General features: G+C 41.0%; 1 protein-coding gene and 1 long non-coding RNA gene across 7 annotated transcripts in view; one reads left to right on the top strand and one right to left on the bottom strand.

The window, feature by feature from the left end:
* Positions 1 to 13,402, bottom strand: part of CD84 (CD84 molecule) — a 41,547-nt gene that overhangs the window by 15,743 nt on the left and 12,402 nt on the right. For 5 of the 6 annotated variants that reach the window (XM_081487949.1, XM_081487951.1, XM_081487952.1 and 2 more), the window contains exon 2: positions 8,949 to 9,290. The exons of the other annotated variant lie outside the window; for it this stretch is intronic. In XM_081487949.1, coding sequence (XP_081344075.1) covers positions 8,949 to 9,290 — 342 coding nt within the window. The remainder of the gene's footprint in view (positions 1 to 8,948; positions 9,291 to 13,402) is intronic. 6 annotated transcript variants of the gene reach the window in all.
* LOC145505542 (uncharacterized) overlaps positions 1 to 13,402 on the top strand; it is a 62,437-nt gene that overhangs the window by 48,301 nt on the left and 734 nt on the right. The gene's annotated exons all lie outside the window — the stretch shown is intronic.

The raw sequence follows: 13,402 nt of genomic DNA, 5'->3' as shown, positions 1-13,402 counted from the left end.
TCCCTGCCTTCTAAATCTTGCTGCTATCACAGTCCTGATAGATTATTCTTTAAAACTCTCTTTTGGGAGCAAACTAACTACTTTTACCAGCCACCTAGTGAAACAACTCCAGAATGGGAGAGGCCATTTATGGATGTCTGATCAAAGGACCCTCAGATATTAAGTAGTGCTGATGGAAAATCCAGGCCTGACTATATCCCCTTATGAGGTTCTTAATCCAGCTACCCTTCTGCTTACCACCAAAGGCTCTCCCCCCTTTCACTCTTGCCTAGAAACTTTGGATCACTAGACAAAACCCTGAGAGGGATTGTCGAAGATCTTCTAACCAATCCTGAGGAAATTTGGTACACTGATGGAATCAGCTTTTTCTTGGATGGAAAAAGAAGAGCCAGATATGTAGTAGTTTCCAATTTTGAGACCATAGAGACTAAACCTTTCCCAAGAGTTACTTCAGCCCAATTGGCTGAGCCTATAGCCCTGACTCAAGCTTTAGAGCTTGGAAAAGGAAACAGAGTATCCATTTACACTGACTCCAAGTATGCCTTTCTGGTGCTACATGCACATGCTGCTATTTGGAAAGAAAGAGGCCACTTGACCACTTGAGGGTCCCCAGTCAAATATGGTGATCAAATCCTTAAGCTCTTGGAGGCAGTCCATCTGCCAGATGAAGTTTCACTCTCCCATTGTAAAGGACACCAAAAAGAGAGCACAGAAGTGGCACGAGGGAACCAAGCAGACGATCAGGCAGCTAAGAGAGTACCATCACAAAACAGTGACATAATAGGGGTTGCCACCTTAGTTCCACAGACTAATTTACCAGAAACTCCTTCATATACTGAAGGTGAGACTCTTAAAGCTAAGAGTAAGCGCTTTCAAGAAGATCATATGGGGTGGTTCCAAAAGGAGGGACTCCTTTTTCTGCCTGGGAACCTGCAATGGAAGTTGGTTAACTCCTTAAACGCCTCCAGTCATTTAGGGGAGAAGGCCCTCCAAAGATTACTAGAAAGGCCCTTCAGAGGAACAGGCCTCCAAACAACTGTAAGGCAAGTGGCCTCCTCTTGTCCCACTTGCCAATTAAACAACCTCCAAGAAGCTTGAAGACCCCAGCTGGCCCAGCCTGTCCAACGGTGTGGGACCTACCCAGGAAAGGACTAGCAGATGGACTTCACCCAGATGCCAGTTTCTCAAGGGTATAAATACCCTACTAGTCATGATAGATACATTCACAAGATGGATTGAAGGTTTTCCCACCCGGACTGAGAAGGCCAAAGAGATAGTAAAAAAAAACTGCTCCATGAAATCATTCTGAGATTTGGCCTGCCCAAGTCATCACAAAGTAACAGTGCGACATCATTTACTTCTAAGGGCACCCAAGGTGTCTCTAAAGCATTGGGCATTACTTACTATCTGCATTGTGCCTGGAGGCCTCAGTCTTCAGGAAAAGTAGAAAGAGCCAACCAATTCTTAAAATCAGTGATAAAAAAGATAACCCAGAAGATCTCCCTGGGATGGAAGAAGGCTTTACCAATAGCTCTCCTCCACACCTGTATTGCCCCTAAGGTACAGATTGGTCTTAGTCCTTATGAGATGCTATATGGGAGAACTTTTGTTTATGTCAATGATCTCTTCCTAGATCCAGAGGCTCAGACCCTCCAGTCTTACACCATGGCCACTGGGCAATTCCAACAAGATATATGCTTATGGGGTGTCAACCAGGACCCAAAAGATTCTAAAGAGCCACCACTATATGCTTCAGGGATTCATGTCCTAATTAAAGTCTGGAAAGATGGGTCCCCAAAGGCTCAACTCCAGCCCACATGGAAGGGCCCCTATCTTGTAATAATTTCTACCCCCACAGCAGTCAAGGTTACAGGACACGACTCCTGGATTCACTACTCATGAGTCAAGCCATGGAAGAAAACAGAAGAGGACCCTCAACACACCTGTGAACCCCTGGGAGATCTCAGATACCTATTCAGAACTACAAATGAGTGCTATCCTAATGAACACCCCCAAAATCAAATTTCTGGGGATAAGATTTCTCAGGACAGCTCTTAAGAGCCAACACAGCCTGGCAGGGGTTATACTCCAAAATAGACAGGAGATAGATCTCCTGATCCCTGAACAAGGAGGGACTTGAGCCATCTTGAATGAAATATGTTGTTTGTGGGTAAATACCTCCAGCCAAGTTAAAGAAAGTCTCACAGTCCTCAAGAAAAACATTCAGATCCTATGGGATCTCAAAGAACGAGCTGGAGAGTTCTCGGGATGGCTACAATCTATCCTTGGGGATCCTTCTCCTGGCAAGGGAGGATTTGGAATTGGCTAATGCCCCTACTAATCCCTGTTTTCATCATTTGACGATGCTTATGATTGCTCCATGTATTATCAATTTTCTAACCCATTTCATCTCTGCCCAGGTCAACAAGCTACAACATGCAGTGCCAGTTCAACAAGGATATATAAAACTACAACCAACCATGGGAAATATCACTCACTCTTAGATGGACACTGCTATAAGGACTCTGAGGATTGCTATAAGCAAGAGGGGAAGGCTCAATGCCCCTTGCTGTCCCAGCTCAGCAGGAAGTAGCCAGAGAGACCTCAACACCCCTATTCCCAAAGAATTGGGCCTCCCACCTCTTGAGGGTGGAATGTTAGGTAGTTAAAATAGGAAAAAGGAGTCCAAAATGGTGATGGCTAAAAGACAAAGAAAGGGTAAAGCCCGCAAAAATGAAACAAAAGAAAATATGAGGACTGGAGTGAGAACCTCAGGTGAAATAAACAGCTTTCCTGGCTAGCCCAATTTACACAGAGCAGGCTCAGGGGGAGGAGACAAAACATTTAAAAAGAGGAGCCAAGATTGAGTCTCTCTCCTTTTGGGTCAGCCCACCTTCACACCTTGAGGGTGTACTATCCTTTGACTGCCAAATAAAACTGAGCTGTAACCGAGCTGTAACACTGGTCTGCCATTTCAAATCTTTGCTGCAGTGAGACAGAATCGAGGAAATTACGCACTCCCCCGACATATCCTACACAAATCTGATGGGCAGTGAAGATCAGAGTTGTGGCTGACAGGCCTTCATCTTTCCAAGTCAAAGAGTGTGGAGGCCATTGGAGATCAGCTTCAGAATCCAGGCTCCACTGTTCTCTAACTATGAAATTGTGGTGAAGATATCCAGTGGTACTGAGCTTCAACTCCCTCAATTATAACGTGGGGACAACAAATTTCTCTAGCTAGGGTGATTGAGAGGGTTAAATGAGTTATTACACAGACAGACCACTCTACTATCCATCAATTTGTCTATCTATCATCACTCAATTTATGCTTATATGTACTTTAATTTTCTACTGAAGAGGCAAAATCAACTGATAACAGTGACCACCCCTGAGAAAGGAGAGTTGAATTTCACTGTATTATCTTTTGTGCATATGTTGCCTAAATACGTATAATCTTTATGTATTTTTAAAAATTAGTAGATTGTCAGACAAGTAGTGTTCAGTAAATGTCAGTTTTTTTTTTCTTTGTCTTCTCAACTCACTACCCAAAAAGCACAGATTTTGTTGTATGGGAATTCTCTAAGATTTCACACCTTGTCTCATTTTGAGGCATAGATCTCCGCTTTCCTGTCGAGTTGTAAAAGGAGTGTCAGGCCTCCTGCCGAGTTCAGGTGGGGAACTTGGGCTTTTTGTAGAGCTGCAACAGGGGAGTCAGACCTCCCTTCGTGATGTGAGGGGATACTCGGGGTTCCATTCGAGTCGGTGCAGGGGAATCATGCCTTATCTCGATTTGAGGGGGAACTCGGTGTCCTTTCAACTTGCAACAGGAACTGCAGGGTTCCACTCGAGTTTCAATAGGTGAGACAAGCCTCCTCTTGCGGTGCGAGGGGAAAGTCGGGATACCTCTGGAGTTGAAGCAGGGGAATCGGCCCTCATCTCGAGATGAGGTGGGGAACACGGGGCTCTTCTCAAGTTGTGGCCGGAAACTCAGAGTTCCTATCGAACGGCAACAAGTATCTCGGGGAACCTCTTGAGTTGCATAAAGGCAGTCAAGCCTCCTTTCGAGTTTCGAGAGGGAACTCGGGATTACACTGGAGGCACTGAAGGGGAAAAAGGCTTCATCTCGCGTTGAGGGGGGAGTTTCGTGGTTTTTCTCGTGTTGTGGCGGGAGGCTTGGGGTTCCTCTCAGGTTGCAACGGGGACCTCAGGGAACTTTTCGTGTTACTTCAGGGAATTCAAGTCTTCTTTCGAGTAGCGAGGGGGAGTGTGGGATTGCTCTCGAGTCACTGCAGGGGAATCAGGCCTCATCTTGCATTGAGGGGGGAATCTCATGGTGTTTCTTGAGTTGCGGTGGGAAGCTTTGGGATCCTCTCGAGTTGCGACGGGGACCTCTGCGAACCTCTCATGTTGTCTCAGGGAAGTCAGGCCTCCTTTCAAGTTGTGAGGGACACCTCGGGATTCCTACATCTAAAGACTGAGTGGGTAAAACTAAACATATAAAGGGGTGAAAACAAATATCATAAAATTGAATGCCCTCTTTATTTTCACAAGCAAAGGGCTTGAATGAGTCAGATATTTTCTGAAGTGTCCAACTTGAGTATGGTTCTTTCAATTATGCTATATTAATTGAGCACTTACAATCACCAGACATTGTATTAGGACCCAGGACTACTATGCTTAACTCAGTCTTTCAGTCAACAGATATTTCTGCAGCACCCACTGTGTGCCTGGCAAGGTGGGAGCTGGGGATATAATGATACACATCATATACAAGTCTCTGCCTTTATGGAGCTTGAATTTTAGTGGACTAACTATATATGTGAATTGTATTAGCCACATTTCTGTGTTTTTCTACTGTGGGGCAGATGGAGATGGTAAAATCCTTAAGACATGGTTCAAATATTCTCTATGCTAGAAATTAGTGCTGAAAAAATGTTACTCACTTATGTCATTTAAGGTTTTCTAATGGTGAAAATAAACAGGTGATGTAATAATATATTTTATTTAACTCAATATATCCAACATGGAATCAATATAAAAATAATTAATGAGATATTTTATGAAACCCATAAAATGACAAGACTTTGAAATTGAGAGGTAACAGGCAGGAAGGTTAGGGGTTCCCAGAGGAAATAGACTGCAAATGTCAGACATTTTTCTTTTCACTCTTTTAAGCGGCAGGAAGAAACAAACTACAAGTGTCAGATTTTTTTTTCCTCCTCTATACAAAATTAAAAGGAGGTTTCTTTTAAAATTCTGTGTTGCCAAGACGACACCTGGTTGCCTGAATTTTTCTTAAACCTTGAGCTAGTCAATGCGTTTTTCTTATGGAGATGTTCTCTTAAGCTATGTTAATGAAACTATGTATTTGCTTGGAAATCTGCCTTTCCTTAAGATTCATGTCAATTGTTTTATGGCCCAGGATGACTCACCTTGTGCCAATGCTATCTTAAAATGCATGTTGTGGGTGAAGAGCCTGGTGCAACTTTCTCAGTTTTGAGGCATTTTCTTTCTTTAATTAGCAGCTTGCTAATAGGTATAAAACTCCTTGCTAAAAACCAACAAGGGGGCACTCTTTCTTTCTCTTCTGATATCTATGTCAGAAGCTTTCTCTATATCTTTTATACTTAATAAAACTGTATTACACAAAAAGCTCTGAGCAATCAAGCCTCATCACTGGCTCTGAATCAAATTTTTCTCTTCCAGAGGCCAAGAATCCCAGTGTCGTTCACGGCTCATAGCAGCAACCTTTCAAAATCTAGTGTGTATTTTACATTTATAGCACATCTCGATTTGTACTCATCATTTTTCAAATACTTAAGAAAGAGCTACATGTAGCTACTGACTACCATACTGGACAAGGCAGTTCTAGATGAGCACTTCTCAAACTGTAGTACACATAGGAATAGTCCAGAGAGAATGTTAAAATACAGATTCCTGGGCTTCACCACCAAAGGTAAGGATTGGGGCCTGAAAATTTGCATTTCCAATAAGATGCTGCCACATACAGACCATATCTTGAATAGCACTGCATAACACACCACACACCTGCCGGTGAATTCAATTTTAGTGATAATAACCGTACTAATATTTTACCTCTTAAAAGCATTTTGCATTAGCTACTGGTGAAATTAAGATTAAAAACCAAAATGAAATATTACTACACACACATCAGAATGGCCAAAATAAAATATACTGACAACATTAAATGCTAGAGACACCAAATCATTCATACATTTTTGATGGGAATGCAAAATAATTTGGCAATACTTTTAACACTAAAAATGACTCAAAAGTTTTGGAGAGAGTTATCAAGCCATGAAAAGGTATGAAGAGAACTTAAATGTATTTTATTATGTGGAAGAACCCAATCTGAAAGGGTTACGTACTATGTGATTCCAACTAGATATTCTGAAAAAGACAAAACCATGGAGATAGTTTCCTCTTTGAAAAAACCTGATGCAGGGAAAGCTTGAAGCAAAAGGGGAAGAGGGTGACAGAGGATGAGCTGGTTAGATAGCATCACCAACTCAATGGACATGAATCTGAACAAACTCTGGGAGACAGTGAAGGACAGAGGAGCCTGGCATGCTGCAGTCCATGGGGGAAGCAAAGAGTCAGATACGACTTAGCGACCAAACAACAACAACGGAGACAGTAAAAAGATCAGTGGTTCCCAGGGGTAGTGTGGAGGGGTGAATAAGCAGAACATGGACGGTTTTCAAGGCAGTGAAACTATTCTGAATGATACTAGAACGGTGGATAAATATCATTATACTTTTACCATTACCCATAGAATGTACAACACCAAGAGCAAACCCTAATGTAAACTATGGACTTTGGTTGATAATGATGTATCAATATACATTATTAATTGTAATGAATGTATCACTCTGGTGGGAGATATAGATAATGTAGGAGTCTAGGTATGTTGTTGGCTGCTGCTGCTGCTGCTAGGTCGCTTCAGTCATGTCCGACTCTGTGCGACCCCACAAACGGCAGCCCACCAGGCTCTGCCGTCCCTGGGATTCTCCAGGCAAGAATACTAGAGTGGGTTGCCATTTCCTTCTCCAGTGCATGAAAGGGAAAAGTGGAAGTGAAGTCGCTCAGTCGTGTCTGACTCTTAGCGACCCCATGCACTGTAGCCTATCAGGCTCCTCTGTCCATGGGATTTTCCAAGCAAGAGTACTGGAGAGGTGTGCCATTGCCTTCTCCGATGTTGTTGGCGGCAGGATGCATATGGGAACTCCTGTACTTTTACTCAATTTTTCATGAACCTTGAACTGCTCTAAAAAAATAGCATCTATTTAAAAGCGGAAAACAAAGTTCAGAAGAGTATTGATGATTGCACAACAATGTGAATGTATTTAATGCCACTGAGTGTTACACTTAAAAATAATTAACATGTTAAATGTTATGTATATTTAATCACAATAAAAAGTTAAAAAAAGAAAAAGGGATTTACCATACGATTTCATTCTTGGGCATTTATCTTAAAGAAACAGAAAGTCATTTAATGTAGAAACTTGTACACAAATATTCATAGCACACACATAGTACACCGTTATTTGTAATTGCCCCAAAACTAGAATAGCTTCTCAGGTGACGCCAATGCAGGAGACGTAAGAGATGAAGGTTTGATCCCTGGGTTGGGAAGCTGCCTGGAGAAGAAAATAGCAAACCACTCCTGTATTCTTGCCTGAAGAATCCCACAGACAGAGAAGCCTGGTGGGCTACAGTCCATGGGGTTGCAAACAGTCGCTCTCGACTGAAGTGATTTAGCACCAAACTAGAAACAACTAAAATATCCCTCAGTAGGTGAATGGTTAAACAAGTAGCACATCTATACCATGAAATACTATCCAGCAATACAAATATATAACCTATTGATAGTTGCAGTAATTAGGATGACTCAAAGAAATTATGATGAATGAAAAAAGCCAATCTCAAAAGCATGCATACTGCATGAGTCTATGTAACATTCATGAAGTAGCATAATTCTAGATATGAAGAATGGATTAATATCTTCCAGGAGTTTGGGAGGAGAAAGAGGGTGGTAATGAGTGACTGTGAAGGATGAAGGAATCTTGTGACATTGGTCCAGATAAGTTTGTTGATTATGGTAGTGGTTACATGAAGCTATTAATGTGAATAAGTTGTACAGAACTTCACACATACACATAATGAGTTCCCATATAACTGCTGAAATCTAAATAAGCTCTATAGGTTGCACCAATGCCAATTTCCTGGCTTTGATATTGTACTCTAGTTATGTAAGCTGTTACCATTGGGAAAAGATGGGTGAAATGCACACAGGCCCTCCCTATACATTTCTTTACACCTTCCTATGCCTCTATATGGAGAAGGCAATGGCACCCCACTCCAGTACCCTTGCCTGGAAAATCCCATGGACGGAGGAGCCTGATAGGCTACAGTCCATGGGGTCGCTAAGAGTCGGACACGACTGAGCGACTTCACTTCCACTTTTCCCTTTCATGCACTGGAGAAGGAAATGGCAACCCACTCCAGTATTCTTGCCTGGAGAATCCCAGGGACGGCGGAGCCTGGTGGGCTGCCGTCTATGGGGTCGCACAGAGTCGGACACGACTGAAGCGACTTAGCAGCATGCCTCTATAATTATTTCAAAATAAAAAGGATTTTTTAAAAGTACTTTGCACACTCTATCTTACTTGATTCTCACAATAACTATGGGAAGTAAATAGTATGATTATTTGCATTTTATAGAAAAGAAAAACAAGGTCCACAGGAAGAGTACATTGCTAAATGCAAGCAAAGCCATACCCTCTCTGTAAGCATCAATATATTTATGTAAGTACTTATAAGTATGAAAAGATTAAGGAACCCAACTGTCAGAAATAAAGGTGTTTTTACATACCAAATTGCAAAGTAAAAATAAAAAACAAGCCCTCTGTCTTTCCACAACTTACGATAGACTTGAAGGTTGTAGCACCTGGTGGTGGTCGTTTTAGAGGTCTCTACATTTATGTCAGCTTTGTAGATCCCTGAGTCTTCAATCCTCAGATTTCTGAGCTCGAGGTTATAGTTCTGACCTGAGACACTTATTCGTTCATGGTAATTTTGGTGGGTTATGATAACTATGGGTTCTGCTCCGAAGTTTGCTGGTGTTACAAGAGCAACAGATGTTTTGGAATGCCAAGAAATGCTGGTAACTTTCTGTGATGGTTGGATATTTAAGGGAAAAGTAGCTGACTCCCCCAGAATCCCATTCACTATGAAGATGTCTGTGTCACTTCCAGCTGCTTCCAGACCTGAGAACATAAATAGAAAACCATAAACATTTGACAAAACCATAACCATTTGACTGTTGCTCCTTTTAGAATTCTCTGTCATTCCAGGCTTGAATCTCCCTGAGGAGCAGCTGGTCCAGGTTCTTGATGATATCTTTTTTCTCTTTTTTTGGGTTTTACTTTAAACATATTTAACATGCTATGATGGCTAAATTTTCTAAAAGATTCTCATTCAAAAACTAAGTTTCCCAGTGAATTTTTAAACAATCCATTTCATTAAAACATATTTATCTAGACACCTACACTCTAAGAGTTAGATGGAATTTGAGAGATTAAGGCCATAAATCTCCATATTTAAGCCTCTGAAGTCTGAGATATTATTTTCTTTCCCAAGGTCATATTGCCAAGTGATAGACGAGCTGGGGACAAGAGCCTGTGATGGCTGTCATGGTCTTTGCAAAAAAAAAGAGTTACATTTATGCCTTTATTCCTAGAAGATATAGGCAAAGAGTGTTTTAGAGGTTCTGCAGTAAATATTCGGCAAGTTAGTGATTTTGAGGGCTCTTTTTGCTTACTGTTATAACCCCAGTCTGTAGATGAGTACCTGATACCTAGAGGGTGCCTAGTCAATATTTGTGGGATGATTTAATAAATTAAATTCAGTTTGTGTTGCCTAGGCTCTTTTGGAGCACCTTCTGAAGTAAGCAAAGCTCATTTATTCATTCATACTTTTACGAATGAATGAACGTATTTATTCAAGGACAACTTTGTTCTAGATCTTATAGCGAGTATTAATTAATTTGATTATAATACAAATGCTTGTTGAGCCTCTACTCTTTAAAGCATGTTGTAAGGAGACTGGGGTACAATGGTGAGTAAAAATAGACATAGTTCCTGTTCCTTGGAACTTAAATGAGGAGAACAAGTTTGATAAGGTAACTATAAATAGGATAAGTGTTATGGCACTTTGAGAGAGAAGAGGAAAGGGACTTGATTCATTCTGGGAATCCAGGAATAATTTTGGGATTGTAGTATTCAGTATAAAGCTGAAGGATGAAAATCTACCATATGAAAAAAAATGAAAAGTTTATTTTGTTCTCTTCTCCTCCATTACCTTATGAAGATAAACTGATTTAGTACAGTTTGTAAAATGAATGGCAATATAATTATAAGGTGTTATTTTCTCCCTTTTCTTCTATTCTTTCATTGCTCTGTTATTTTCACTGAGCTATATGGTGTGAGAGGGTGTTTTGAGCCAGCATGTATGTTATTCAAAACATTTAATAACCAATAGGCACAAGCAATGACCAATCAAGAAGAGCTTCAGCCGTAAACACTAACAGGGCCATTCTGATGAGTACTGACTGCAAATAAGCTCCAAGGAGCAGAACAAAACTTTTCACTTTTAGAACAAAACAGTTCAGCATGACTCTGAAGTTTATTCAGGGCTTGGCATAAAGAGGATAAGAATAAAAGTCACTGAGAATACAAGTCATTGTGATGTGTCAGAAAAGCAAAGGGATTTCTTAAACTGATGGTGCTGTCTCACTATGACCACCCTTGCACTCTAGCCCAGTACTTTCTGGACAAGCCTGGGACTGCTTACATAAACCTCTTTCCTTTCAGAACATCCAAGATTTTCCCTTAGAAGAAATATCCCAGGCAAGGACTGGTGACTTAGTTGGGGTAGGCTAAGTACAGATGGAGATGTAACAAGGTCCTGGGGGGAAGAAGGAGACTAAGGACCCTTAACTACAAACATTTATTAAGTGCTAGGACTTCCTAGGTGGCTCAGTGGTAAAGAATCTGCCTGGATTGGGAAGATGCCCTGGAGAAAGAAATGGCAAGCCACTCCAGCATTCTTGCCTGGGAAATCTCATGGACAGAGGAGCCTGGAGGGCTACAGTCCACTGGATCACAAAAGAGTGGGACATGACTAAACAAGTGCTGCTCAGGGATGAATAGGACATGGTGGCAGCTCTGAGGAACTCAGAGCCCAGAGAATAAGATGCATGTGCATACATGTGAACAGTAATATAATATGATGAGTACTCAACAGTAAAAGCAATAGGAACCAAACTACTGGGGGAACAGAAAGAGAGACTAAGCTTGTTTTTGGTGGCAGGAGTCAGAGTTTACCAAAATCCATTCCTTGAAGATTAATTCTCCCCAGATAAACTCTGCCACTGGGTTGATGAGACCTGGTAGAGCGGCACTTGGAGTGTCCCAGCCTGAGTCTTTGAATGTCCCTGACTGGACATGTGACCTGTGCAGGGTAAAGAGCCTTGAGCTCAGAAGGACCTGAACTTGATTTAATGCTATTGTGTTGTCATGAACTTCTTAATATTAATTGTAAAAGGACCCTATATTTTCATATTCTACTGGGTTCTGCAAAGTGTACAGCTGGCACTGGTGCCAGATCTCACAAGGATTTTATCTTTTTTTTTTTTTTTGATATCAAGTCCTGGTGCCTAACTTCCATTTCACTCTTTGGATTCAGGTTCAGCGTGAGAAGATGGAAAAGGTGGGGGTTCCATAGACTCATAATTCTGGTGGGTTTTCTCATCAAACCCCAGGAAATGGTGGGCAGTTTGCTAAGGCTGAGATCTTAGTAGGAGGGCAGTTGTGCAGTCACAGAATGGTCGGTGGGTGGTGTTGCTTTTTGAAGTATATCTTGTCTCCTCTAGCGAGTCATTCAGGAAGTGGCACTTTGGTATCAAAGGGTGAGACAATGAGGGTGGCAGATAGCTAAGCTAGAGGAAGTCCTTTTACTATTTTGTGCTGTTGTGCTATTGGTGAGACTCCTGGGCTTGCTGAGAAAAAGTGTAGGGCTTGCACAAGCATAATATGTACCTTTGAACACCCAATGGAGGTATGAGGCAGCCACAAAATCATAGCATGCAAAGAAAAGATAGGGAGGATGAAATCATAGGCGCTATGAGTAGCCATAGCTGCTACTTCTATTACAATCTGGTCAACCTTAATAAAGTCACAAGGCTTTTCTGAGTCTCAGTTCCTTCATCTACAGAATGGCAATAGTAACTATAAAATTTGCCTATCTAATTAGTGATCAGAAAAACCATGTATGAGTGGAAACTCTCTGTTGACCATCAAGGCAAAATAAATAAATAATCTCAGTTATTTCTGAGGTTATTAATGATAATGATTCTCATTCTCATCCTCATCTTAACAATTAGGACATGCCCTTTAGGACTTCCTTAGTCCATCTCTATGATGACCTTGGTAACACCAAGACCATACTGAAGAATGTATGGAGAACAATTATAAAGGGATAATTCAGGTAAAGCACGGAGGGACAGTTTTCAGTACCACTGCACTTGGTGGCCTTTATTCTTCTCTTAAAGACTTTGGTGTTTTAAGAATCTCCATATCAACCAATGCTAATATTTATTTTTCTAGGTGTTGAGGGGACTTGAACACTATATTAATGTTGGAGGCAACCTTAAGAAAACTCAATTTCAGAAAGAATTTGTGGCACAAAAATGTCTTAAGGACTTACTATGAAAAGCACTATGCAAGTCTATGACCAAGAAAAGTTATCTGTCTTTTTTTTTAATTTCATATATGGTTAGGGAAATAAGGCACACACACACACACTCATCACTCACCTTTGCAATGTGAACTAGTAAATCATAAATTCAAATGAATGGTACAGACAGTAATTACGATAGGAATTTGAAGAAGGATAGATCACTTTAATCTGCAGTGGTTAGAGAAAACATCTTGGATGAAACAGAATTTGAAGAGGACCTTGAAGAATGAAAAGAATGTTAGATAGAAAGGGAAAGAATTAGTGTCTCAGGTCTTCAGGTTCTGAATAAAGGTTTAGAAAGAGAAGAATGTGTGGTGTAGGTTGAATAAGTATAGATTTGCTTAACAAAGTAGAGAGCAATCAGGCTAGAAATATAAATTAGGTTTAGATTTAGGACAGACCTGAGTTTGAAGTCTACACCACAGGCAGGGGGAAGCTATTAAAGTTTTTTAGAACAAAGGCTAATAATGCTTTAGGGTTAGAGTCATATGGTAATAATGTGTAGGAGGAATAAGAGGAAAGAAAAGCTGGGCTTGAAAGACCATTTCAGAGGCTACTGTAGCTATCTGGGCATGAATTG

This window comes from Giraffa tippelskirchi, chromosome 5 (assembly GCF_054371585.1).
Source record: "Giraffa tippelskirchi isolate mGirTip1 chromosome 5, T2T-mGirTip1v1.2.pri, whole genome shotgun sequence".
Lineage (NCBI taxonomy): Eukaryota > Metazoa > Chordata > Mammalia > Artiodactyla > Giraffidae > Giraffa > Giraffa tippelskirchi.
Note: the sequence above shows the minus strand (reverse complement) of the source record. Positions and strands in the feature narration are given on the sequence as shown.